This window comes from Arabidopsis lyrata, assembly GCF_000004255.2.
Source record: "Arabidopsis lyrata subsp. lyrata unplaced genomic scaffold ARALYscaffold_3, whole genome shotgun sequence".
Taxonomy (NCBI): Eukaryota; Viridiplantae; Streptophyta; class Magnoliopsida; order Brassicales; family Brassicaceae; genus Arabidopsis; species Arabidopsis lyrata.
Window position 1 is genome coordinate 12044927 of NW_003302553.1, and position 24212 is coordinate 12069138.

The 24212-nt window shown below is 33.1% G+C and overlaps 3 protein-coding genes across 4 annotated transcripts; 2 read left to right on the forward strand and 1 right to left on the reverse strand.

The window, feature by feature from the left end:
• The first annotated feature begins 521 nt into the window (after nt 1-521).
• On the forward strand, nt 522-4349 carry LOC9319609 (B3 domain-containing transcription factor ABI3). 2 transcript variants are annotated; one of them, XM_002883496.2, is made up of 6 exons: nt 522-2779; nt 2965-3057; nt 3201-3301; nt 3436-3482; nt 3569-3645; nt 3750-4349. In XM_002883496.2, exons 1-6 carry the CDS (start codon nt 1088-1090, stop codon nt 3915-3917), a joined length of 2178 nt encoding a protein of 725 aa, XP_002883542.1. In that variant the 5' UTR covers nt 522-1087; the 3' UTR covers nt 3918-4349. The 2 variants fall into 2 exon arrangements, 1 of the variants encoding a protein (XP_002883542.1); XR_002333581.1 differs by lacking the exons at nt 3569-3645; nt 3750-4349 and having other exon boundaries at nt 523-2779; nt 3205-3301; nt 3436-3462.
• An 11790-nt stretch (nt 4350-16139) lies between these two features.
• LOC9319610 (putative kinase-like protein TMKL1) lies at nt 16140-18508 on the forward strand. The gene is made up of 2 exons (XM_002883497.2): nt 16140-17587; nt 17684-18508. The coding sequence occupies exons 1-2, from the start codon at nt 16207-16209 to the stop codon at nt 18325-18327; spliced, it is 2025 nt and encodes a 674-aa protein (XP_002883543.1). The 5' UTR covers nt 16140-16206; the 3' UTR covers nt 18328-18508.
• LOC9319611 (probable pectate lyase 10) lies at nt 18462-21461 on the reverse strand. Its single transcript, XM_002885619.2, has 7 exons — nt 21292-21461; nt 21143-21199; nt 20961-21035; nt 19681-20323; nt 19324-19427; nt 19102-19240; nt 18462-19004 (listed from the first exon to the last, which is right to left on the reverse strand). Exons 1-7 carry the CDS (start codon nt 21372-21374, stop codon nt 18783-18785), a joined length of 1323 nt encoding a protein of 440 aa, XP_002885665.1. The 5' UTR covers nt 21375-21461; the 3' UTR covers nt 18462-18782.
• Between the last annotated feature and the right edge of the window lie 2751 nt (nt 21462-24212).

Genomic DNA, 24212 nt, shown 5'->3' on the forward strand with positions numbered 1-24212 from the left:
ATACGAACCCCAGACCTCTGGGTGTAGAATCATTAATTAACCCTTGTTCAACCAATGGGACAAGGGGGCTTCCACTATTTCTTACAATTACTATCTAAATAAAACTATAAATGTTTTGTATTTATGAGCTCAACATTTTTGTCAATATTGCCACAAATTTAAACGTTTGTTTTTTGTCTTCTTTGAAAAATCAAATGCTGAAAAACTGTTACATCTCTTTTTCTTAAAAACTCTTGTCTCTCTCCTTTTCTTTCCGCTGAGTTAATTGAGTGCTGCAAAAGAGAAACAGAATAACTTAAAACCCAAATTACACTTATCACCAGAAAAAAGAGTTCAGTTTCAATCCAACATTTTTTATACTATAAATTTTAATTAAACTAGTAAAAAAAACTTCCATATATATCATGGAACAAACTGGAACACATGGGGCTCTCTTATTTTAAAGCTATTTTCTCATGTTTATTATATATATAGTTTTATAAATATATACTATCTCTCCATAATTTTGATAAAATAAAAGAAGGAGAGAGTCTTCTTGTATTTATCCTTCATTGGAGTAAACCCAAACGGTTTTAGATTACATATTAGCTGTTCATTAGTTCTTCCTCTCTAAAACCTAAACTTCTTTCTCTGTTCCATTAGAACCAGAAAGACCAATCTTTGTGAACAAAACACATCTCGTACACACTTCAGATCTAGACACAAAATTTAGACCATATTATAATTGGTCTTTGTCATCTGAAGTTGGAGGAAATAGCTAGCTTTGGTTAGATCTTTTCATATGTTTTGGATCCTCTTTCTTCTCTTTTGTATAATTTTAACCTTGTCAAGAGCTCTTTTTGAATCTCAAAAGATTATATAGTAGTTTATAAGATTTACATGTATATGTATAGCCAGATAGTTTATGTTGTTTTTGAGGATTCGATGATAGTCAAGTTGGGTTAATTTTCTTTTTCCTTGCCTCCTTACTCACATACAAAACCTATCTGTCCGTACAAACACTAAAAACCCTAACTTTTCTCTCTCTCTCCAATCTAGTTTATCGTTTCATTTCCACTAAAGGACTATTCACGGATCCATCACACCGATGAAAAGCTTGCATGTGGCGGCAAACGGCGAAGATCTGGCTGAGGATTGTGGAATACTAGCCGGAGACGCTGATGATACTGCTTTGATGGATGGAATGGATGAAGTTGGTAGAGAGATCTGGCTAGATGACCATGGAGGAGATCATAATCATGTTCATGTTCATAGTCATGAAGATGATGATTTGATTGTTCATCATGACCCTTCAATATTCTATGGAGATCTCCCAACGCTTCCTGATTTCCCATGCATGTCGTCATCATCATCTTCTTCAACATCTCCAGCTCCTGTCAACGCAATCGTCTCCTCAGCATCTTCCTCTTCGGCAGCTTCTTCCTCCACTTCCTCAGCTGCTTCTTGGGCCATATTGAGATCAGATGGAGAAGATCCGACTCCAAACCAAAACCAATACGCATCAGGTAACTGTGACGACTCTTCTGGCGCATTGCAATCCACAGGTTCCATGGAGATTCCATTAGACAATAGTCAAGGCTTCGGTTGCGGTGAAGGCGGTGGTGATTGCATTGATATGATGGAGACTTTCGGGTATATGGATCTACTTGATAGCAACGAGTTCTTTGATACCTCAGCTATCTTCAGCCAAGACGACGACACGCAAAACCCTAACTTGATGGACCAAACACTCGAGAGACAACAAGACCAGGTTGTTGTTCCGATGTTGGAGAAAAATAGTGGTGGAGACATGCAAATGATGAATTCTTCCTTGGAACAAGACGATGATCTAGCTACTGTGTTCTTAGAGTGGCTAAAGAACAACAAGGAGACTGTGTCGGCTGAGGATTTGAGGAAAGTGAAGATAAAGAAAGCAACGATAGAGTCAGCGGCGAGAAGGCTTGGCGGTGGTAAAGAAGCGATGAAGCAGCTTTTGAAGCTGATTCTTGAATGGGTCCAAACTAATCACTTACAAAGAAGACGCACCACCACCAACAACAACAACAACTTCTCTTATCAACAATCATTCCAACAAGATCCATTTCAAAACCCTAACCCTAATAACAACAACCTAATCCCACCGTCTGACCAAACCTGTTTCTCACCTTCTACATGGGTTCCTCCACCACCACCACAACAAGCTTTTGTCTCCGACCCGGGTTTTGGATACATGCCTGCTCCAAACTATCCACCACCGGGAGAGTTCCTTCCTTTACTTGAATCTCCACCATCATGGCCACCACCACCACCACCACCGCAGTCTGGTCCTATGCCACATCAACAATTCGCTATGCCACCAAACACGCAGTATAATCAATTTGGAGAGCCAACAGGTTTCACAGGATACAACATGAATCCGTATCAATATCCTTATGTTCCTGCAGGACAGGTGAGAGATCAGAGATTGCTACGTTTGTGTTCCTCAGCAACTAAAGAGGCAAGAAAAAAACGGATGGCTAGACAGCGGAGGTTCTTGTCTCACCACCACAGACATAACAACAACAACAACAATAATCAGCAGAACCAGACCCAAATCGGAGAGACCTGTGCCGCCGTGGCTCCACAACTTAACCCTGTGGCCACAACCGCCACCGGAGGGACCTGGATGTATTGGCCTAATGTCCCGGCTGCGCCGCCGCCTCAATTACCACCGGCGATGGAGACTCAGTTACCAACCATGGACCGAGCTGGCTCTCTTGCTGCTATGCCACGTCAGCAGGCGGTACCAGATCGTCGGCAGGTAGACATGCACATTCATATTTCTCATTCTTAAGTTTTTAGCATCACACAAGAGTTTGTGTAATTGCACCACTCGTTATGGTTTGATGAAGATTATACATTTTTTTTTTTTTGATAAAATGTGAATTGGAAGATTATACATTTGCAGGAAATGAAATGATTTTGATTTTTTTGGTTTAATTTTAGGGATGGAAACCAGAAAAGAACTTGCGGTTTCTCTTGCAGAAAGTCTTGAAGCAAAGCGACGTGGGTAACCTCGGAAGGATCGTCTTACCAAAAGTAAAATTTTCCTCTAATTTCTTGTAGCCTTTGCTTTCCTTTTTCTTAACAAAGTTTCAATGTTTATGTAAAAATATTGTCAAGTTTTTTTTTTTTACTCTTTTTGGTTAGTTTTTATTTTACTGAAATTTTTAATGTTTTAGAAAGAAGCTGAGACACACTTGCCGGAGCTAGAGGCAAGAGATGGCATCTCTCTGGCCATGGAAGACATCGGAACCTCTCGTGTTTGGAACATGCGCTACAGGTAATTAATTACGATGATAACTTGTTAACATTGATCTTTTTTATTTATTTAATGTCGTGTATTTTGTCAAGATTTTGAACTCGACCAAAATCTTTCTTCGGTTAATTAATTTTCGTCTTTAAATGGCTTTTCAGGTTTTGGCCTAACAACAAAAGCAGGATGTATCTCCTCGAGAACACCGGTACGTTTTTGAAAATGTACCCATTAATAATTCTCCTTTCATTGGTTTGTTTGTTCTCTTGTAATAATTGTTGTCAACGTTTACAGGTGATTTTGTGAAAACTAATGGGCTCCAAGAAGGTGATTTCATAGTCATATACTCCGACGTCAAATGTGGCAAATATGTAAGAGAAACATCACAATATTTGTCTATAGTTTTCATAATATTTAATTCTCATCATTACTTTTTTGTTGGTATTAATATCATCATAACATAATATTTTGACAGTTGATACGTGGTGTTAAAGTAAGACAACCGACGGGACAAAAGCCGGAGGCTCCGCCTTCATCAGCAGCCGCCACGAAGAGACAAAACAAGTCGCAGAGGAACATTAACAATAACTCTCCGTCTGCGAATGTGGTGGTCGCTTCACCAACTTCTCAAACTGTTAAATGAAAAAACAGAGACAAAAAGAAACAATATAAATATTATTATGTACCAAATAAGAAAGAGGGCAAAAGGAAAAAATGGCAGCGTACCTGAGTGTGCCACTTCTCGTGCATGCATGGGATCTTGAAGACAAATGGAGGGTCATGATTAAAGCTGTGTTGTCGGGGTCCGGGTTTTTACTCCATTTTTTGCTTTTTCTTGTCGTTTTTATAACTCTTTACCCTTTTTACCTTAGAGATGATTAATTCTGGAAATGGTGTTTGTGTTATATTTCTGGAGAGATGATTAAATAGTTCTTTTGTTGTTGTAATTTGTTTATATTACGTATGAGGCTCATTTCTTGAGTTGAGCTTACATATCGTTTATAATGTGAATGTTTTGTGGGTATATAAATGTTTGTATGGATAATGATAATTAATGTACGAAATTATTAGTAAAGAGAACGTTCTTGTATGTAAGTTATACATAGGCCTAGGCATTTTGAATCTCGAGAAGTTTATTTTTAGGGCTATTTAGGTTTGATTGGTTAAGCCACAAAATGTGGCGTTGCGGACACTTGCAGTTACTTGTATTAGACCAATCATATAAATTAAATGGTTTCATACCATTTCATAACAAGTTTAATTTAAATGCGCCAAATCAGAACTACTTTCTATCTTTCTTTTTTGCATGCTATTGAAGTATTGTGATTGGATTGCGTTAGAAATGGTATCATTTGTATATAGTTAATCTTTTTCTGTTTATTTTTTTTGTTGTTTTCCAACATCTTGTTTTGACCTAATACTACTTGCAATACCAACTTTTCTTTGTTAACCAATATAACATATTTTCATTCAATTTCGACATAGTATCAGAATCGATGCATCAAAAAGATTTCGATTATTGCTACATTTTTCATTCGGTATTTTCACTTGAAATTTGTTTGATGTCGTCATGGATGACGAGAGTGCATCTCGCATAGAAACGTTCAGAATCTCGATTTTTAACTAGAAAAACTTAATAATTATTTTTATCTGTATCTGCCAGTATAGATCCAGGACAGTTATGGAAAATACTTTGAAGACAATGAATAAATTGCAATTTATCGATAAACATTTGTCAAGCCGAAGACCAGCTCTAAATCAACTCTAAGGTATGGTGAAATTAATGCTTATTGTTAGGATTCTCAATACCATTGAGACAAAACTTCAAAGTAACGTTTCATGTGCGGACACAGCCTTTGAATTTTGAAGAGTTTGCATGGACGGTTTTTTTGTCAGAAAGTGAGACTCGTATTTATGAACTAAAAGCCTCGATGGCTTCATATAAGCAAGAAGGTCATCAATTTGTTCAAAAGTACTTTGAAATTGTGACAATTACCCGATTTACTAATCTGCAAGTACAAAATTATTTTATCGATGCAGTAATTACAAGATCGAACCCCACAAAGACCAGTGGAACACCAAAAATCTGCGACGATAGTACCTTATGTTGATTAACCGTTCTTTAAATCCAAGAGATTAAACAAACATGAGTTTTGGTTTGATCAGTTCGCAATACTCTCTAACGTCAGTTTTCACTGGTTAGAAAAGTACTAGATTATGTATCCGCGCGTTGCGCGGGATTTTAACATAAAATTTTTATCAATGCAAACTTTTGAGCATAAAAACAATCATTTGAATTTTAAAAAATTTTATTTTTCTCATGTGCATTATCTTTCCAAAATAGTAAAACGTATCTCACACTTTTTACTACAATTTCTCTCGTTATCTTCTATGATTTACTCGAAATATACTTTCTATTAACCTTATATTGGCTTACATATAATATATTCGACTATGAATTAGTTCTTAAGATAGATTGTATGTATTTCTTCATTCATATATTTCAATACTCCATTCTTTTTTATAAATTGCATGATCATTTTTATTAAAGTTAACATCAGAATATCTGGAGAAATTTTATTCATAAAGTTTTTTGACCATGTTTTAGTGTATTTACAATTACTTTATAGATAACAAATCTTATATATAGACTCTACGATTTACAAACATCATATTCAAACGTAAACTATTACACTTTATCTTGACCTACTGAAAAATATAAAATTCTCTTTTCACATATATAATTTGGCGTATATTATGATTCTATATAGTATTATTAATGTTGATTTTTCTCAAATGTGTAACATACGAACTCATAAAAATTATTCTAATTTAAAATACGTTTTTGTTTTATAAAAAATTCTTTTTTATTTCTAACTAAAAACTCTTTCATTTCTATTTTCCAATTGAAACTATTCTAATTTCCAAATAGCATTCTCAAATATTAATATTAATTTTCTAAACACTGATTAATATTAGTTTTTCTATTTTAGGCATTCATTTGTTTTTAAAAAAACCACCACTTTTTACTTTAGAAAACATTAATAAAATAGAAAAATTTATTAATTGACCTATTTATATTATATTAGAGTTATAAATAATTATATGTACTCAATACCCCTTTTAAAAAACGCCCCCCTTTGGATGTCCATTTTTAAAAATACCCCTTTTATGTACAAAATGACTAAATTACCCTTCTTTTAATAAAAGATATCATAAATATATAAGGAAATATAACAAAATTAGGTCCCCAAAATACAAAATATTTTTTGGCGGGAAAAGTAATCCCCCAATTTTTCCCACCAAAACACTTGTAAAAATTTGTAAAACCTTTAAAATACCTTGTAAAATTTTCCCGTAAAATTTTTTCCCGCCAAAAAATTTTCCCGCCAAAAAATTTTTTTTGCGGGAAAAGTGATTCTGCAAATTTTTTGGTGTTAAATTTTTGGCGGGAAAAATTTACAAGGTATTTTGAAGGGTTTTTACAGGGTATTTATAAGGTTTTACAATGTATTTTAAAAGGTTTTACAACGTATTTATAAAGTATTTATAAGATATTATAAGATTTTACAAGCTATTTTATAAGGTTTTACAAGTTATAAGGTTTTACAAGTTTTTTATAAGGTTTTACAAGTTATAAATACCTTATAAAACCTTATAAGTACCTTGTAAAACTTTTTAAAATACATTGTAAAACCTTACAAAACACTTGTAAATACTCCGTAAAACCTTTAAAATACCTTGTAAATTTTTCCCGCCAAAAAAATTTCGGCAAAAAAATTGCGGAATCACTTTTCCCGCAAAAACAAATTTTTGGCGGGAAAAAATTTTACGGGAAAATTTTACAAGGTATTTTAAAGGTTTTTACAAGTGTTTTGGCGGGAAAATTGTGGGATCACTTTTCCCGCCAAAAAATATTTTGTATTTTGTGGACCTAATTTTGTTTCAAATAAGGGTAAAATGGTCATTAAAATTAAAAGAGGGCAAACTTAAAAATGGACTCTCAAAAGGGGCATTTTTGAAAAAGGGTATTGAAAAAGGGGTATTTTTAACAATTTCTCTATTATATTAGAGTTATAAATAATTATATGTACTCAATATTTCTTATTTTTTAATCGGTATCATGAATTAATACTTTAACATTAACAAATATATTTTGTTGACAAAAAAGCAAATATATTCTCAAATTTAAATGTGTATTTCATAAATGAATTACTTTTTATTCTAAGTAAAAACCTTTAAATTTGGATTTTTAACTCTTATTTTATTTATTCTATTAAATAATTGTAACTCTTAAAAATGATTATTGTACCATTAAAATATACGATAATATTTACTCATTATTTGTTAAGATAAAATTATTAATTTTATATTTATCGCTATTTTAAAAAATCATATTTGTGTTGTATATTTTCCATTTTTTTAGTACTTTATTGTTTTTTTTTGGTAAATTATTGTTTTTCTTTAACAAAAGATAATAATATCATGTGTTTGAATTAATTTTAGTTTTAATGTTTTTTGTAAGATAAAGTGTGTAAATTAATTTTAGTTTCAATGTTTTTGTTTTATTAAATAAAATATGTGGAACCCACAAAATGTAAAATATGATGATATGGATGTTGATGTGGACACTCTAGATGGAGAGAAGATGCTCTAATTATATATATAGACTAGGATATGACCCGCGGTACACCGCGGATTAATTATTTGATTTTTTTATTTTTATAAATTGATGAATTTATTGTGTATAATATTTTTTGTTGTATACCGCTGGTCACATGCGTTGTATCTAAAATAAAAATTTTTAAGTTGTATTTGTTTTGTTTAGTGTTTAAGATTGTATAATTGTATTTTGATTTGTTATTTATAGGATTTCACCTGTGGTATATTGTCTCATATTAATATTGACCCAAACCCGTCCAACCATATAATCTAAAATGAAATTAAACATCATTTTGTTATTTTTTTAATAACACTTTTATTTAAATGTCATATAATTCGAGTTAATTTGAAAGTTGCTTTCAAATAGTTTCCATGTATATTTTTAAATTAGTGTGTGTTTTTGGACCAACCCGTAAAAACAATTTATAATTGTATCTTAAAATACTAATTAGGATTTCACCCGTGATATACTGTCCCATTTTAGATAATTGTAAAAATTAAAGAAAGATCCGAATGACTCAATTTCGGGTCTGAATAAAATAACGACATGATTAAATGCTCAATTTGTTCTTAAAAATGTTAATATAGATTACACACATATTTTTATTCATCGATTGAGTAATATATGTCTGTTTTAAAAAATTTGAATTGTAACATATGCAGAAAAAAAAAACTAAAATTTATTAACTATTTATATATTTTATAATAATTTAAAATAATATAAATATAAGATCAAATAAAAGTGAAATAAGAATCATATATTTATGTTTAAAATAGGTAGAGAGGTTTTAGGAAATTAGTGCAAATTTGTTATATTAGCATTAAATCATCATATTTGATTTCTTTATCTATAAAAATCGTGGAGAATATACCATAAATAAAGTGTTTAAATATAGTAATTAGTTGAGAAAGTATATATATTTTAGATTTTATTAATTATTTTCGTTTTTTAATTTTGCCAAAATTTAAGGAAAGATCCGATTGAAGATTTCCGGGTCAAAATTAAACAAATTTGACCCGATTTGGGTACCCCAAAAACTGCTGCAAAAATGTATAGTAGATTACTCATTTAAGTTATTTTCATGCATTTAAATAATCATTCTAAATCTATGGATCAAATGAATTCCCTTTTAAAGACTTTGAAATCCAATTAGGACTACTTGAGCATTGCCATTGGTAGAGATACACTTAGGGCTTGACTGGTTTAAACGCAGCGGTTGCGGTTGCGGTTGTGGGAGTTTGCGGAAGCGTGCGGTTGCGGTTTCAAGCGTTATTTAGCGTTTTGACCGACTGGTTTAGCGGTTGAAAACGGGTGCGTTTGCTGGAGATTTACGACTGGTTGATCAGCGGGTACGATAACGGTTAAACCAAAGTTTACCAAAATAAATTTAATATCTACATATACATTTTTACAGTACTTTTTTGCTTTATTCTTTTGGATCCGGGTTTGACCCGGTTTTAGTCTATTCGGATCATGGATAAGCAATTTTAGGGATGTTGTCTTAATTTCAAACTGATAAATGAAGTCATGTTGTCTTTAATTCATCTACTTATTCTTATACTATTTCCATATTAATCATCTCCGGATACTTAGCATTTACCATTCGCAGAATTCAGTTTGTTATTATTACCTAAACTAATTGCCACATTAATCGTAACTTAATAACTTTATTCTCTAATTGATTTCGAATATATTCACAATCTAAACTAATTAATATCACATATCTTATCTCATCTATTGTTCCTTTAAATTCTACTATACAATCTTTTAAACAATTCAAAGAAAGAGTGGTTGGATTAAAATCCAAACTAAAAACAAAACAAAATCACAAAAATCATTTTAAATCTTTTCATATTAACTTTACATAAAACACTAACATTTCTTTTTAACAGATCAATTAGCAATAATCACGTTGATCTTAATCCATTAATTATTTGCCTAAACAACTAACTGAATTTTATACAACTGTTTAAGAAATTTTAGGAAAAATTAATCACTTACTATAAATACATTTTAAAAACGTTTAATGATCAAATCTTTAGTTAAGATTTTGGATAGAATAATAATTTGAAAATCAATTTCGAATCAGTTTAGCAAATAATTAATTTTTATTCATTGACATAAATATAGATTACTTAAAATAGATCGTAACAATATTTAATTTGATTTGTTTATTTAATTTCACCCATATAATTCTTAATTTAATTTGTTTATTTCTTCTTGCAGGAAAGTAGAACTTTATAGCAATCCTCTTTTGATTTGATCTCATTTTTTAAGCGTGAAAGTATTATTGGAGAAAGAGTAATGTGGTGTATTACTTAAGCAAGGATCAACAATAGGAATGTTTTAAAAACAAAATATATATGTAATTTGATCACATTTATATAATAATTTTATGAATTTACTTAGAAAAAGTTTAACTTTATTAAACGTTTTAAATATGTATAATATTAAAACTTTTGAAAAATCTTTAACCTAAAATAATCTGATTACAAAATTGAATTTAATTACCTAAAATAAGTTTATAAATCGATTTTGATGGCAGATTCTTAAATATAATATAATCTCATAATTATCGCATTAAATACATAGTTATTAAAACAATCAATACTAAACGGCAAACAGATTTTAAGCAAATTCAATTTATTAACTTTAACTATTAATTTATTTATAAATTACCATTTCCTAAAATTTCTCCATCAGTATATCATTAAAGGTAAAATTAAGAATAAAAAGATGCAGAACAAAATCAGAACGAGACATTAAAATTAAATTTTCTTCAAGCGGAAGTAATTTAATTGAATTTTCTTTTTATTTTCGGAATTCATAAGTGACAGTAATTGTCAAAGTAGGGGTGGACAAACAGAAATTTGGGACGGGATTTTGTGGGAAGGGGAACGGGACGGGAATTTAAGAATCGAAAAGATGTCATTTTTCTGATTTTTTCAAATACGAGACGGGACGGGATGGGATGGGACGGAACCGAGAATTCCTAAAAATAAAAAACTAAGCGAATAATAAATGTAAAAAACGTTTTTGCTACTTAATATTTATAAATTTAAAAGATAAAAAAATCAATCTATGTAATATATTAAATATAAATCAAATAGTCATAATATAATCAAAATATATTCAAAACTTTCCATTCATATTAGACAAATTAGAATTTAAATGATAAAATATGAAAATAAGTAGCTTAACTACTATCTTGAAAAATTCGAAAAATTTAATATTAACCTGGTGAATAATTATTATTACTGGATATATGCATATAATTATATATAAAATATTATATTTGATAAATAAGTTGTTTCAGATGGAATTTCGGGAATTCCCGTTCCCGTCCCGTTCTCAAATGGGAATTGAAAGTTTGTCCCATATGGGAATAAATTTTCATATGGAACAAGAATTCGGGACTGAGAATAGGACGGGACGGGACAAGACGGGACGGGAATTATGTCCACCCCTATTGAACACCATGTCATTCCATTCTATTATAAAATGTTTTCAATACAAAAAGAAACTACACAAACTAAAATACACAAATTAAAATTTGAAAAGTAAAGGAACTTACAAAGTCCCACATTTTTGATGAAACGAACTGTATGTAAGATAACAAATACAAAGATGAGCTCATTTTGCAAAACAAACCGATCGATTTCAGAAAACAAGCCATGTCTACAGTTTTCACCGACCAAAAACCAATATTCAACACCTAAATACCGGATAAAAAAATATACCACAATACACAATAAAAAAAAAATGTAACGACAATTACAAAAACCATCAGCCTGTGCTGTAGCACGGGTTAGTATCTAGTATGATTATAAAAAATTATAAAACACCAGAAACTATAATTATAAAAAGTATAAAAATTTTAAACATGATTAATTAATGATTAAAAACCATAAATAATTATTCAAATAAATTTTTATATTGAAAACAAAAATAATTATTAATATTAGAAAATTAAAGTTAGATAATTATTATTTTTTTAGAATTAACGTGAATATAAATAAGACATGATAATATATATTTTAATTTATTTATTTTCCTTTTTTAGTTTCTTTTCTTTTTTAAACCAACCGCAACCGCCCGCAACCGCAAACGCTTGCGGGAAGGAGCTTTTGAAATCCAGCGATTTCGAGCGGTTCGAAGCGGTGTGGAGCGGTTTCTGTGATCGGTACCAATCGCTAATAACCGCAACCGACCGCTAACAACCGCTAGGCGGGTGATAGCGGGAGAACCAATCAAGCCCTTAGAGTATCTTAGAATAAAATAATAATACATTTTTAATAGAATTTGTTATTTAATTTAATTTTTGTGATAAAAGAAAGATGCCAATAATATAAGAATAGGGGTTCTTATCGGTTCTTAAATGAGAAACGGTTCTCGTTCTCTTTTCATTTTTTAAAATATTTTAATGGTGAAAATTCTTTTGAGAACCCACAATGTTTAAAAGTCAAACTAAAGTCATATTTAAATATTGACTTTACACATATTTAAAAGTCAAACTAAAGAAGAATTCATGAAAAACATAATAGATTAATGAAATAAAAGCAATTTGAAATCTTATCTAAAATGGTGAGGTTGGGATTAGAATCATCTTCCTTTAAGGGTGTACAAGAGTTTAGAAATAAGTCTTTAAGGCTTATTAGACTTAATGATGGGCCTAACCGAAAAGGACAATTAGGCCTCCTTTAAAACATACGCCCACAAGCTATGGACATTCTAATAAGAGTTACTCCTTTACCACTTTTGATTCTATCATTTTCTCTTGTTTATCTAGTTAGCTTGAACCCTTGTATTATTGAGTAACGAAAATATTTTGAGGAAAAAAAAACAAGTGTGAAATGATTGTATTTTTACTCATACAGGTGTTGTTTGTGATACATCATTATTCCTCTTTTTTTTGGTTAACAAAACCAAAAACTGGACCTAACCTTGGTTAAAATTTGATCTGACCCGTGCCAAATATCCACACCACACTTTTCTCCATTCAGGCCCTACTACAAAGCCGTAAGACTGTGAGAGGGTTGAAAACATATGACTTATAATGAGAAACAAAAAAGAAAGTGGAGTTGATGAAATAATCTGATCTTATGAAAGTGAAGTTGATTACAAAAGGAGCAGCGTGGTAGTTGAATAGTTTCAGATGTTGATAAAGACGTGACATGGTTGTGTCCGTAATCTAGTCAAGGATTCCTAATGTTTCTAATTTATTCTTCTATAAAGTTTTTTTTTTTTTTTTTTTTTCTATAAAGTTGCATGAGATTTATATCTGGAGAACATATATTGCTCTAATTATGTGGTCTTATTATCATCAATATATGCCTTTTTCTACATAGGATATATAGAAACATATTTTCTTCATTTCCAAAAGGATTGAGATTCGAAATGGTGTAGCCACCTTAGAAATATTCAACAATTAACAAATGTTTCGAACAAAAGTGTCGATTAGAATAAAAGTATCTTAGGCGATTCTCTTCTTTTTGATAAAGAAAAAAAAACATATTTAGAACCAGATTTTTTTATTCAAAAAATCATATTTTTTGGTTAAGTCTGATTAGACTAAATCCGTTTAGGTAAGAAAAGAAATTCATCAAATAATTGATTGAAACTTCTTATGATTTATGATTTTTTTTTTGTGAACCTCAATTAGACAATTCTATAATACTAAAAGCCAATCTCGATAACCTCTATTTTGTTGAATCTGCTCTGACTCAAAATAGGTTTGAATGGTATAGTTGTAGTCTGCAAAGGGAACAATCTAGTTGAGTAGTTGTTTTCACATCATTCATAAATTTTAGTCCATTGTAAAATAAATTAGAATCTTTTCCTTTCTATATGCTTAGTTTTTAAAAAACAAATGCTGGCCATGAATATTTGTGAGTTTCTAAGTGGTTTTGGATTATAGATAGATTTTGCAAAAAGGAAAAAATGAGAATTAAAAATTATAAAGAGATTCTCGCTGCAAAAAACTCATTAAAGTGGGACTTTGGATTTTGTTTACAAAAATGTAAAAATTCTCAAAATCTAGATTTCTTATTTTATAGGAAAAAATCATTTTTCCATAATCTTCATTAGATAACTAAATGGGTTTTAAAAATCAAAAACAAAAAAAAAAACTATGCTAGAAGTTCTTGTAGCGAGATCTTTTTTTGTTTTGTCATCCGAAATTAAATTAACTCAAAAAAGCCATTCATGAGGAATGTTGTTTATATATGTGATATTAAGCGATTTTGCACGAACTTTTCGCGTTAGATTATCCGCTTTTACATTCGTGCTACGAGAAATTAAAGATAAAAAGAAATTTGAGAATTCTTCCTTGTCGCTCTGAAATTCCTCCAGATACACTGAAAATGCCGGCCATTCGGTTGGAGAAAACACCATCTTCACCAGCTCAGAACAGTCTGTATAGAACGCTACCTCCTGATTATCTGCACCAATCATACACTTCATCGCCCAGAGATGGGCCTCGACTTCTGTATTTAGGGGAGATAGACTTCGACAGAGGTTGGCAGCTCCCATGGTTGGCGGTTCTCCACTTGAAGATGTACAGAACCATCCTGTACTGGAGAACTTATCACTTTTTTTCCATGAACCATCCACAAAACAACGGTAACCCGAATAGTTTAATTCAAGTGAAGCATCCCTCACTCGAGATCGATTTACCAACTCTACAAGACCCTGATGTTTATTAATAAACTCGATTTGAGCTGACTACCACAATTGTGCCTCTTTTTCCGCTAATCGTAAAACCTCTAGTGGATCATTGTCTATATTTTCAAATATTTTCTCATTCCTTACTTTCCAAATATACCATATAATCCATGGAAAAGCTTATGAATCGAATTCTGGAGGTATTCTCTAAAATAAGTGATCCAAATTCGCAAAAATAGATTTTGTGGGAAAAATACCTGTGACCGTAGGAATCTGTGAAAGTGCCCAAATCTACAGTGCCGTATGGCACTGGAAGAGTGTGTGATTGATCGTTTCCTTTGTTGCACCACATCTGGCACATCCTGTGTCATAGTCAATTCCTCTTTTTCGCAAATTTTCCGTAACCGGTACACAACCCGTTAAACTTTGCCACAAAACATGGCGTATCTTAGGTGGACAATGCACTTGCCAAGTATGTACTTTTAGTGGTATGATGTCTGGGCCTATAAAGGATACGTTGTTCTCCGATTTTCCTATTCGTGTGGTATGATATCCCGATTTAACCGTATATTTTCCTGATTTTGTAAAATGTCAATCCAGAGTATCTTCTTTAGTTGGCGCACCAACAGGTAATACACTTATTATCGCGACATTTTCTGGATCAAATGTCTCTTGTAAGAGATCAATATTCCAAAGATCTCTTGTAAGACACTTAGGTACAACCGGTCGTTTGCTTCCCGGCTTTTCTTCCATCGAGATCCTATGGCAAAATACTTCCCCCCCCCCCCACCCCAAAAAAAAAAACAATAGAGCGTGTTTGATACAACAATAAAACAAATGACTTCAATCACTCCATCTTGTATGATGTCAAAACTCAAATCTAAAATATGTTTTGGACACCTGACCGGTCTACTCGATTGACACCCTTGAAATTTCGAAATAGACAATATACAAACGGACATAGACAACATAACCTCATCTCACTTAGATATTCACATTTCCCATTTTTCAAAAAATTGGCTCTTCATTTTCTGTATACTTCCAACAAATTGTCTTCTAGAGAAACCACAACTACATAAGATTCCACCACCTTCTCCATCATCCACCGTTCATTCACTTATCTCATGTCTCCAATGGCTCATCTACGGTCAAGATTGAAGGACTAGGAAACATCCAATGAACCAAATTACACAAAAACTTCACCTTGATAAAAATAACATCATTTTATTATTTTGGCAGAAAAAGTCTTAATTCGAACTTTGAGCGTGCTTATAGTTTAATCAATTAAAGTTATAAAGAAAAGTAACTTTATATATTCAGGAGTAATCAGTAGATTTATACCATTCTTGTCCATTGCTTTAAGCCACTTGATCGGACGGTAAGTATCAATCCGGTTTACACTTTCTGATTACAAAGATTCCAACTTTTGGTTTAATCGGACGGTTAGTAATCAATCTGGTTTAAGTTTAAATCAAAGCCGTTGATATGTTTGACTAAAGTAGTCAACACTCTCTTTCTGCTACAAAGGAGCAGCCTTGAAACTCAAAGTCCTTACCTTTCCCTTCTCTAACCTCTCTCTTTCTCTCTCTCTGTCTCTCTGTGAGAAATGGGCATGGAAGCTTTGAGATTTCTTCATGTTATCTTCTTCTTTGTGTTGATTCTTCACTGTCATTATGGAACATCTCTCTCTGGTTCTTCTGATGTGAAGCTTCTTTTAGGAAAGATCAAGTCTTCACTACAAGGAAACAGTGAGAGCTTACTTCTATCTTCTTGGAACTCTTCTGTTCCTGTTTGTCAATGGAGAGGGGTAAAATGGGTATTTTCAAATGGGTCTCCTCTTCAATGTAGTGACCTCTCTTCACCACAATGGACTAACAACTCTCTGTACAACGACTCTTCTCTTCACCTTCTCTCTCTTCAGCTGCCTTCTGCTAATCTCACTGGTTCACTACCTAGAGAGATTGGTGAGTTTTCTATGCTTCAAAGTGTGTTTCTCAACATCAATTCTTTAAGTGGGTCAATCCCTCTTGAGCTTGGTTACACTTCCTCTCTCTCTGATGTTGATTTGAGTGGTAATGCCTTAGCTGGGGTTTTACCTCCATCGATTTGGAACCTCTGTGATAAGCTTGTCTCTTTCAAGATTCATGGTAATAATTTGTCTGGGGTTTTGCCTGAGCCTGCTTTACCAAATTCGACTTGTAGTAATCTCCAAGTTCTTGATTTGGGTGGTAATAAGTTCTCTGGTGAGTTTCCTGAGTTTATAACTAGGTTTAAAGGTCTGAAATCACTTGATCTTTCAAGTAATGTCTTTGAAGGTCTTGTTCCTGAGGGTTTAGGTGTATTACAGCTAGAAAGTCTCAATCTTTCTCATAATAACTTCAGTGGGATGTTGCCAGATTTTGGTGAGTCAAAGTTTGGAGCAGAATCTTTTGAAGGGAACAGTCCTAGCCTTTGTGGTTTGCCTTTGAAGCCTTGTCTAGGCTCATCTAGGTTGAGTCCAGGTGCTGTTGCTGGTCTGGTGATTGGTTTAATGTCCGGGGCTGTTGTTGTGGCCTCGTTGTTAATAGGGTATTTGCAGAACAAGAAAAGAAAGAGTAGTATAGAGAGTGAAGATGATTTGGAAGAAGGTGATGAAGAAGATGAAATCGGTGAAAAAGAAGGCGGTGAAGGGAAGTTAATTGTGTTCCAAGGTGGTGAGAATCTGACATTGGACGATGTTTTGAATGCGACGGGGCAAGTTATGGAGAAGACTAGCTATGGTACTGTCTATAAGGCTAAGCTTATTGATGGTGGGAATATTGCATTGAGGCTATTGAGAGAAGGTACTTGCAAGGACAGGAGTTCTTGTTTGCCTGTTATAAGGCAATTGGGACGCATTCGGCATGAGAATTTGGTTCCCTTGAGAGCTTTCTATCAGGGGAAAAGAGGAGAAAAGCTTCTCATCTATGACTATCTTCCCAACATAAGCTTACATGATTTGTTGCACGGTACTTGCTTTAGTCATCTATCTACTTTCCATTGATCTTTTTTTGCTTGATCTAAGCTATTCATGTGTTGTAATTTGTTGTTTGAGTTTTGTGCAGAAAGTAAACCTGGAAAGCCAGCTCTGAATTGGGCCAGGAGACACAAGATTGCACTTGGAATAGCGAGGGGACTTGCTTATCTTCATACTGGTCAAGAAGTTCCCATCATCCATGGCAATATTAGATCAAAGAACGTGCTTGTGGACGACTTTTTCTATGCAAGGCTTACTGAGTTTGGGCTTGACAAGATAATGGTACAGGCAGTAGCAGATGAGATTGTCTCGCAGGCGAAATCCGACGGGTACAAAGCACCTGAACTCCACAAGATGAAGAAATGCAATCCAAGGAGTGATGTTTACGCCTTTGGGATCCTTCTCTTGGAGATATTGATGGGTAAGAAACCGGGAAAGAGTGGAAGGAACGGTAATGAGTTTGTTGACTTGCCTTCTTTGGTTAAAGCTGCCGTGTTGGAAGAGACGACAATGGAGGTTTTCGACTTGGAGGCAATGAAAGGAATTAGGAGTCCAATGGAAGAAGGTTTGGTTCATGCATTGAAGCTGGCAATGGGATGTTGTGCTCCTGTTACAACAGTTAGACCCACCATGGAAGAGGTTGTGAAGCAGTTGGAGGAGAACAGACCGAGGAATAGATCTGCATTGTACAGTCCAACAGAAACCAGGAGCGACGCCGAAACTCCATTTTGAGTCAATTTGTGTTCTACAAGCTTTTTTCCTTTTGTAATTCCTCACTTTAGTTGGCTATATTTGTTTCATTGGCAAGAAACCATTCTGATTTGATTTTATCTATATTTGTTGATGAGACATGGTGTAACAGAAGCAGTTCAAAGTATTACTATTGATAGAAGAATATATGATACATGATGATTCACCAAATGAGTAATGAGGCAGAAGAAGAATGCACTGTACTACAATTTTGGAGTCGAGTCGAACAACACTGCGGCTCATCAAAGCTGGCCCAGGTTGACGAGTGGAAGCAGAGAAGAGTCTAAAACGGTAAAAGAGAAAGAAGAGAAAAGAAAGGAGAAGATGAAAGTGTAAATGACGGGAACGAAGAAAACAAGTTTTTTTTTTTTCTTCTTTTGTCTCCCTCAGCTAGTCAGTACCCTCTTCGGTCTTGGGTTTGAGGATTATACAATTAACTAACACCGCATACCGATCCTGCATCTAAGGGCACCAGAGCTGTAGGTAAGCATACTTACAACGGAAGCTGGTTTAGCTCCCAAACTAGAGGCTCTGGCATAGCTTGCAGGAGCAGCAGCTCCAGATTTAGTGAAGTAGGCACCGTTGAGCATTAGGTCTCCCTGTGATCTCCAGTTCCATTGCTTCCATTCTCCTTGCCATGAACCTACCCTCTTTGTCACCTGCCAAATGCAATATTACATTTAGATCCATTTGTCCTACAATCAAAGGTGAGAAATTGGAAACTAGGATTGATGAAAGAGCAAAATTATGGTATACCTCTTTGGCAAAAGGGTTTCCCGGGGCAAGGAACCGATTGCCTTGGCTATTGATGGTAGGGTTAGCACTTCCACCAATTGCATACATTACCCAATGAGTATAATCATTGTTTACAACATGGAAATAACCATGTCTACACCTGAAATAACAGCAAAATAATCAGCCCTCCTGATTCCTGTAGCAAACAATCAGAGGACAGAAAACACGAAATGCATGACAAACCTCGGCATTCTCTGTATAAGCCCTTCCCCAAAATGGTTATATGCTATTGTCACTTGCATCAACTTGTCTCTGGTGTATGAATCACTATGCCCCATCAACATAACCTGCCATTCCCATCAAGAAAAACGTTATCAAAGCTCGTCGTCTCTGTCGCTATTAAGCTAAGATCACCACATCTTTAACACAACCTACACAATTCAGTCCACTATACTAACTAATTAAGCTGCTAAATCAACCAAAATCTACTCCAAAAACGTGATTCTGCAGCAAATTCATCACCATTTCCACAGAATCATCATTTCCAAGCTCAGCAAAATTGGTAAAACGTAAGTCAGTAGAATCAGCAAAGAAGCTAACCTCGTTGTGGTGAGTCATATAGTTATTGGAGATAGTAATAGCAGTAGATCCCATAATCGCATCAATCAATCCATCAGCACAATTAGACAAAGAATTATGATCAATCCAAATATGACTCGATCCAAAAATCGATATAGCATCACCATCCGCCATAGTCCTCCACCCATAATGCGACGGCGAGCTTCGAACCATAGCATTACCAGTCCTTCTACAATCATGTATATTAATCCCATGGATGATAATATTCGTCACAAACTGGATCGTGATACAAGCACCGCCGGCGATTGCAACGTTCACGCCTCTTCCATCGATTGTTTTGAAGCTATTCATGATTAGCTCTTGAGTTAGAGTAATCACCATGTCGCGTTTGAAGACGATCCATAACGGACGGTCTTGAATCACGGCGTGACGGAGCGTTCCTGGTCGTGGATTAACCGCGTCGTGGTCTGATGGATCTGTGACGACGTAGTAACGACCATCTCTTCCTCCGACTGCGTTACGACCGAATCCGATCGCGCAATTCGCGAGACGCTTTCGTCGGAGATGCCAGTTCTGATCACATCTCCAACAGTCGTCGATTGGGTTTCCGGTGGCGCATGAGAAGAATCCTAACCTCCTCCGCTCCGTACTGTTCTTAATCGTCCTATTAAATTAAAATAACAAAAAGAGAATAAAGTTTTAAAAAGTTTACAAATTGACCCGTGAAGTTTTTGATTTTACACATTAAAACCCAAGAAAATCACGTGGAGGAGAAGAAGGAACCATGTGGTGTAATAAATGTAACCATATATACGGAATCATATGATACGGACCATACGGAAACTTTTTATATCATTCTTTTTATTTTATTTTAACTTTCTATTTTTGTGATGTTTTAAAATAAATTTTGAATATATAGAATCTGATATATTTTATACAGGCATTAATTACATATTTTGCGTCGGTGGGGGAATATAGCGACGACAGAGGCGCTTTAATTGGCGATCACGGCGTGTCTGTGTCATATAAAACCAAGTTGTGCAAAACTTCTGATCTAAAAAGAGGTTTCTTAATTAACAAATAGAGAATTATACATTTGTGGGAAAATTATGGGTGCAATTTAATTATATTTTTGGTGTTTCCTATGTAAATTAATACTATTTAAGGAATCACACAACCTTTGACTATCTGAAACGTTACTATTATGAAAGTGAGATGTACATAATGTATACTAATTGCTAATTAAAATATGTTTCATTTTTGCTTAAAAATTGTATTTTATAAAGAAAGAGAGATCTTACATATCGACCATTGCAGCTACTTCTTCTGGGTTTTTAACGGCGTGTTCATTCCATGCACCGTCGTCGTTAGGTAACCTGAGAAAACATCGCATTTTAAAAACGACATCGTTTTCGACCGTATAAGCAATCGTTTTCGATCAAATCTGGACGACTGAGATTGACTAGAAAGTTTTAAAACTCACGTATTAGCCGTTGATGAATTACTCGAGCTATGAGATTTTAGCTCCGTTTCTTGAGCCCTGTAAGACAAAAATGTAGAGACAAAAGTTACTTTCTATGTAGCATGAATTAGTACAAAGATTCGAAGGTTTTCGAGAATCTTGAAGCTTACATTGTTGATGCATTATTTATACATAATGCTAGAATGATTAGAGTTGCTGAGAGAGCTAAGAAGCTTCTGCTAAAGATCGCCATTGTTGGATATATTGAAGCTCTCTCTCCTTTTGTGTAATGAGGAGGAATGTGAGATCGGAGAGAGAGAGAGAAAGAGATGTAATTAACTTGGAGAAGCTGAAGAAGATTTAAACTTATATATATAGGCAAGTAACGAAGGTGGGAAGAAGTAGCCTAACTCCGTTAATTGTTATTTGGCTCGACGTTAGGATTTGTCTTACGGTGGGATCAGTTTCTATAACGGCGTTTGTTAACTGCCGTCTTCCGATCCGTGATTGGATCATTTTTTTTGGTAGGCTTCCGTGATTGAATCATTGTTTGACTTCAAAACATTATTTCCAGCCTTAACCAAATTTATTCTTATTTGGGAGGTACATAAGCACTTTTTGTGGGTTAGTTCTTTCTTACCAAATTCCTATACTTATCAAAATCTTGAGAATTTATAAAATTTTGCCTCTTTTTGTTTTAAAGTGTATATGTAAGAGTATTATTGTTCAAAACAAAAAAAGTGTGTAAGAGTATATTCACATGTATTAGTCAAACAAAATATTTAGTTTAAGATGTATAAAAACATACAATATAAAACGCTAAAAACATCTAAAATTTATTTCAATAAATTTATTATCTTTACAACAATATACCAGTTTAACTGTTTAAATATGAGTAGTAATCCTATCTTCTAGATAATAAATTAAAACTTTTAAATTATTAATCACTATAAAACAGAAAATTTAGTTTAATACAGTACATCAGTCATAGACTCATAGTAAAACGGAGGCATAATATTATATACAAAATTAAGACTTTTTCATTGTAAATTTATACTTTTATGCAAAAAATTAATTCATTTTCCTAATTTTAGTAAAATAAATTAGGAAATTCTAGAAAAAGAACACCCGTTAAAATTTTTGTTTAATAAGATGAACTGTTCTATGTAACAGTTCTCATAATTTGCAATAAATAATAAATCTAAAGGAAAAAAAAAGATGAACAGTCGTATATTTTTGATAATTGGGAGTTCTTGAATTAATTTTCGGTGAAGACTGAAGAGGTGGATATTGTTTTACTTTAAAATGTTTACAATGACCAACCATATTCGAAGTGGCAATGGAAGAATTGAAACAATGATCACATTACCTATAATTATGAATCGTTACTACTGGACATATATAAGTTTACATATTAGATAAGTTTGATTAATAGTAGTTTTTTTGTTTTTTTGTCAACCACACATCTATTAAAAAATAATTTCATGATTGATTGTCTAATTAGGAGGATAAGAGTTTACAAAATAACATCAGAAAATAAAAATCTAGGGAAACGGGTTAAGCGGTCCGCCTTAACATTACATAAACGAGAAATATGAGAAATCGAGAAGCAGAGAAAAGAGACACGGAGCAATTCCGTGTTTCGCCTTCCAGGTACTACAAATAACAAATTGCATAGATACAGGATACCACGTCTAGTTTTATGTTTAATTTCTATAGATATTATTCGCTAGTTTCAATCAAAACGCCGACTTGATAAATTTTGAGGTTAGGTAGCGTTTTATAATAAGAGTTTTGACGTCGTGGTTATGGATAATGCCATGCATTTTATTAATGTATTTGCATGTCTTTTTTTTGTTGTTAAAAGGTATAATGTAGTATTTGAGTACAATGCATATACCCATATAGTCATATAGATGATATTATATATTGATGTAATGAAATGTGATGGAGCTCAAACTTACAATAATCTTAAGCATGTGATTTTGGCTAATACTTAAAGTAAAAAGTCAATTTCTATAAATTAAATCTAAGGTCTATATGTTGTACTCAAACATAATTCTAAAATGAGTACACGTTTAGTTGGGAAGATTAATTATATTTCTTTTATGCCAACCATAACTATAACTCCCAATATATATTATATTTCATTATCTGCAATGTCTAATATTTAGAGGAACTACGAAAGAAAAATCAAAGAACACATGTATTTTGTGGTCGGAATCTTACCGTACAAATGATAATATCAGTTAAAACTTTGCGAAATATATTCAAGGAAATTCTGGTAACAATTGTGGTCTATATTATATATTATATATCTCTATCTACTTCAATTTTTAATTTCATTAATAGATACAAGCTGACTTAAAGTTTAATAGATGTAACCACCATGGTACAGCCATTGCATCCATATGCCGTACACGAGTATATTATCACTAGTTAATAATCATATTGGTAGCTTCAAATCAGGAAAAGACATCTCATTAGTCATTATGGATAAATTTATATAAGCAATCTCATATGACACGGACTTTTATATATTGTAACCATACCATTTGTGCCCCCATGTACACATTGATGCTTATGGAGGGTTTTCTCAAAGAAAATCGAATTAATGAAACAAAGAAACTTTGAATGAAAAATGCGACGGTTACAAATTGCATAAATTACATGGACCCTCAAAAAGAATGTAAATGAAATTTTGATTTGAGAGAAATCAATCTATATATGCACTTTATTAGTAGAAAAATATAGAATTACATTAAAAGTATATATAATACATGGAAAAGGTGGGAAGTTTAAGGAGGGCATTACTCTAAGCACATTTGTTTTGGCATTGACTTTTGAACGTAAGACAAGCCTCATGGCCGGCCGGTTATCACCGTTAATCAAGAGTCAAGACACATGAACATTACTTCGATTTATTTTAGTATTTGATAACCCAATTAAATTTACTTAAATCCACTGTGTTATATATATGCTATACAATGTCGTTCATCAAAAGCTTGAACTGGAGTTTTATAACTTAAATTTTAAATATTATAGAGGTTAAACTAATAATAGGTGTACATTAATAATAATCCCCATACCG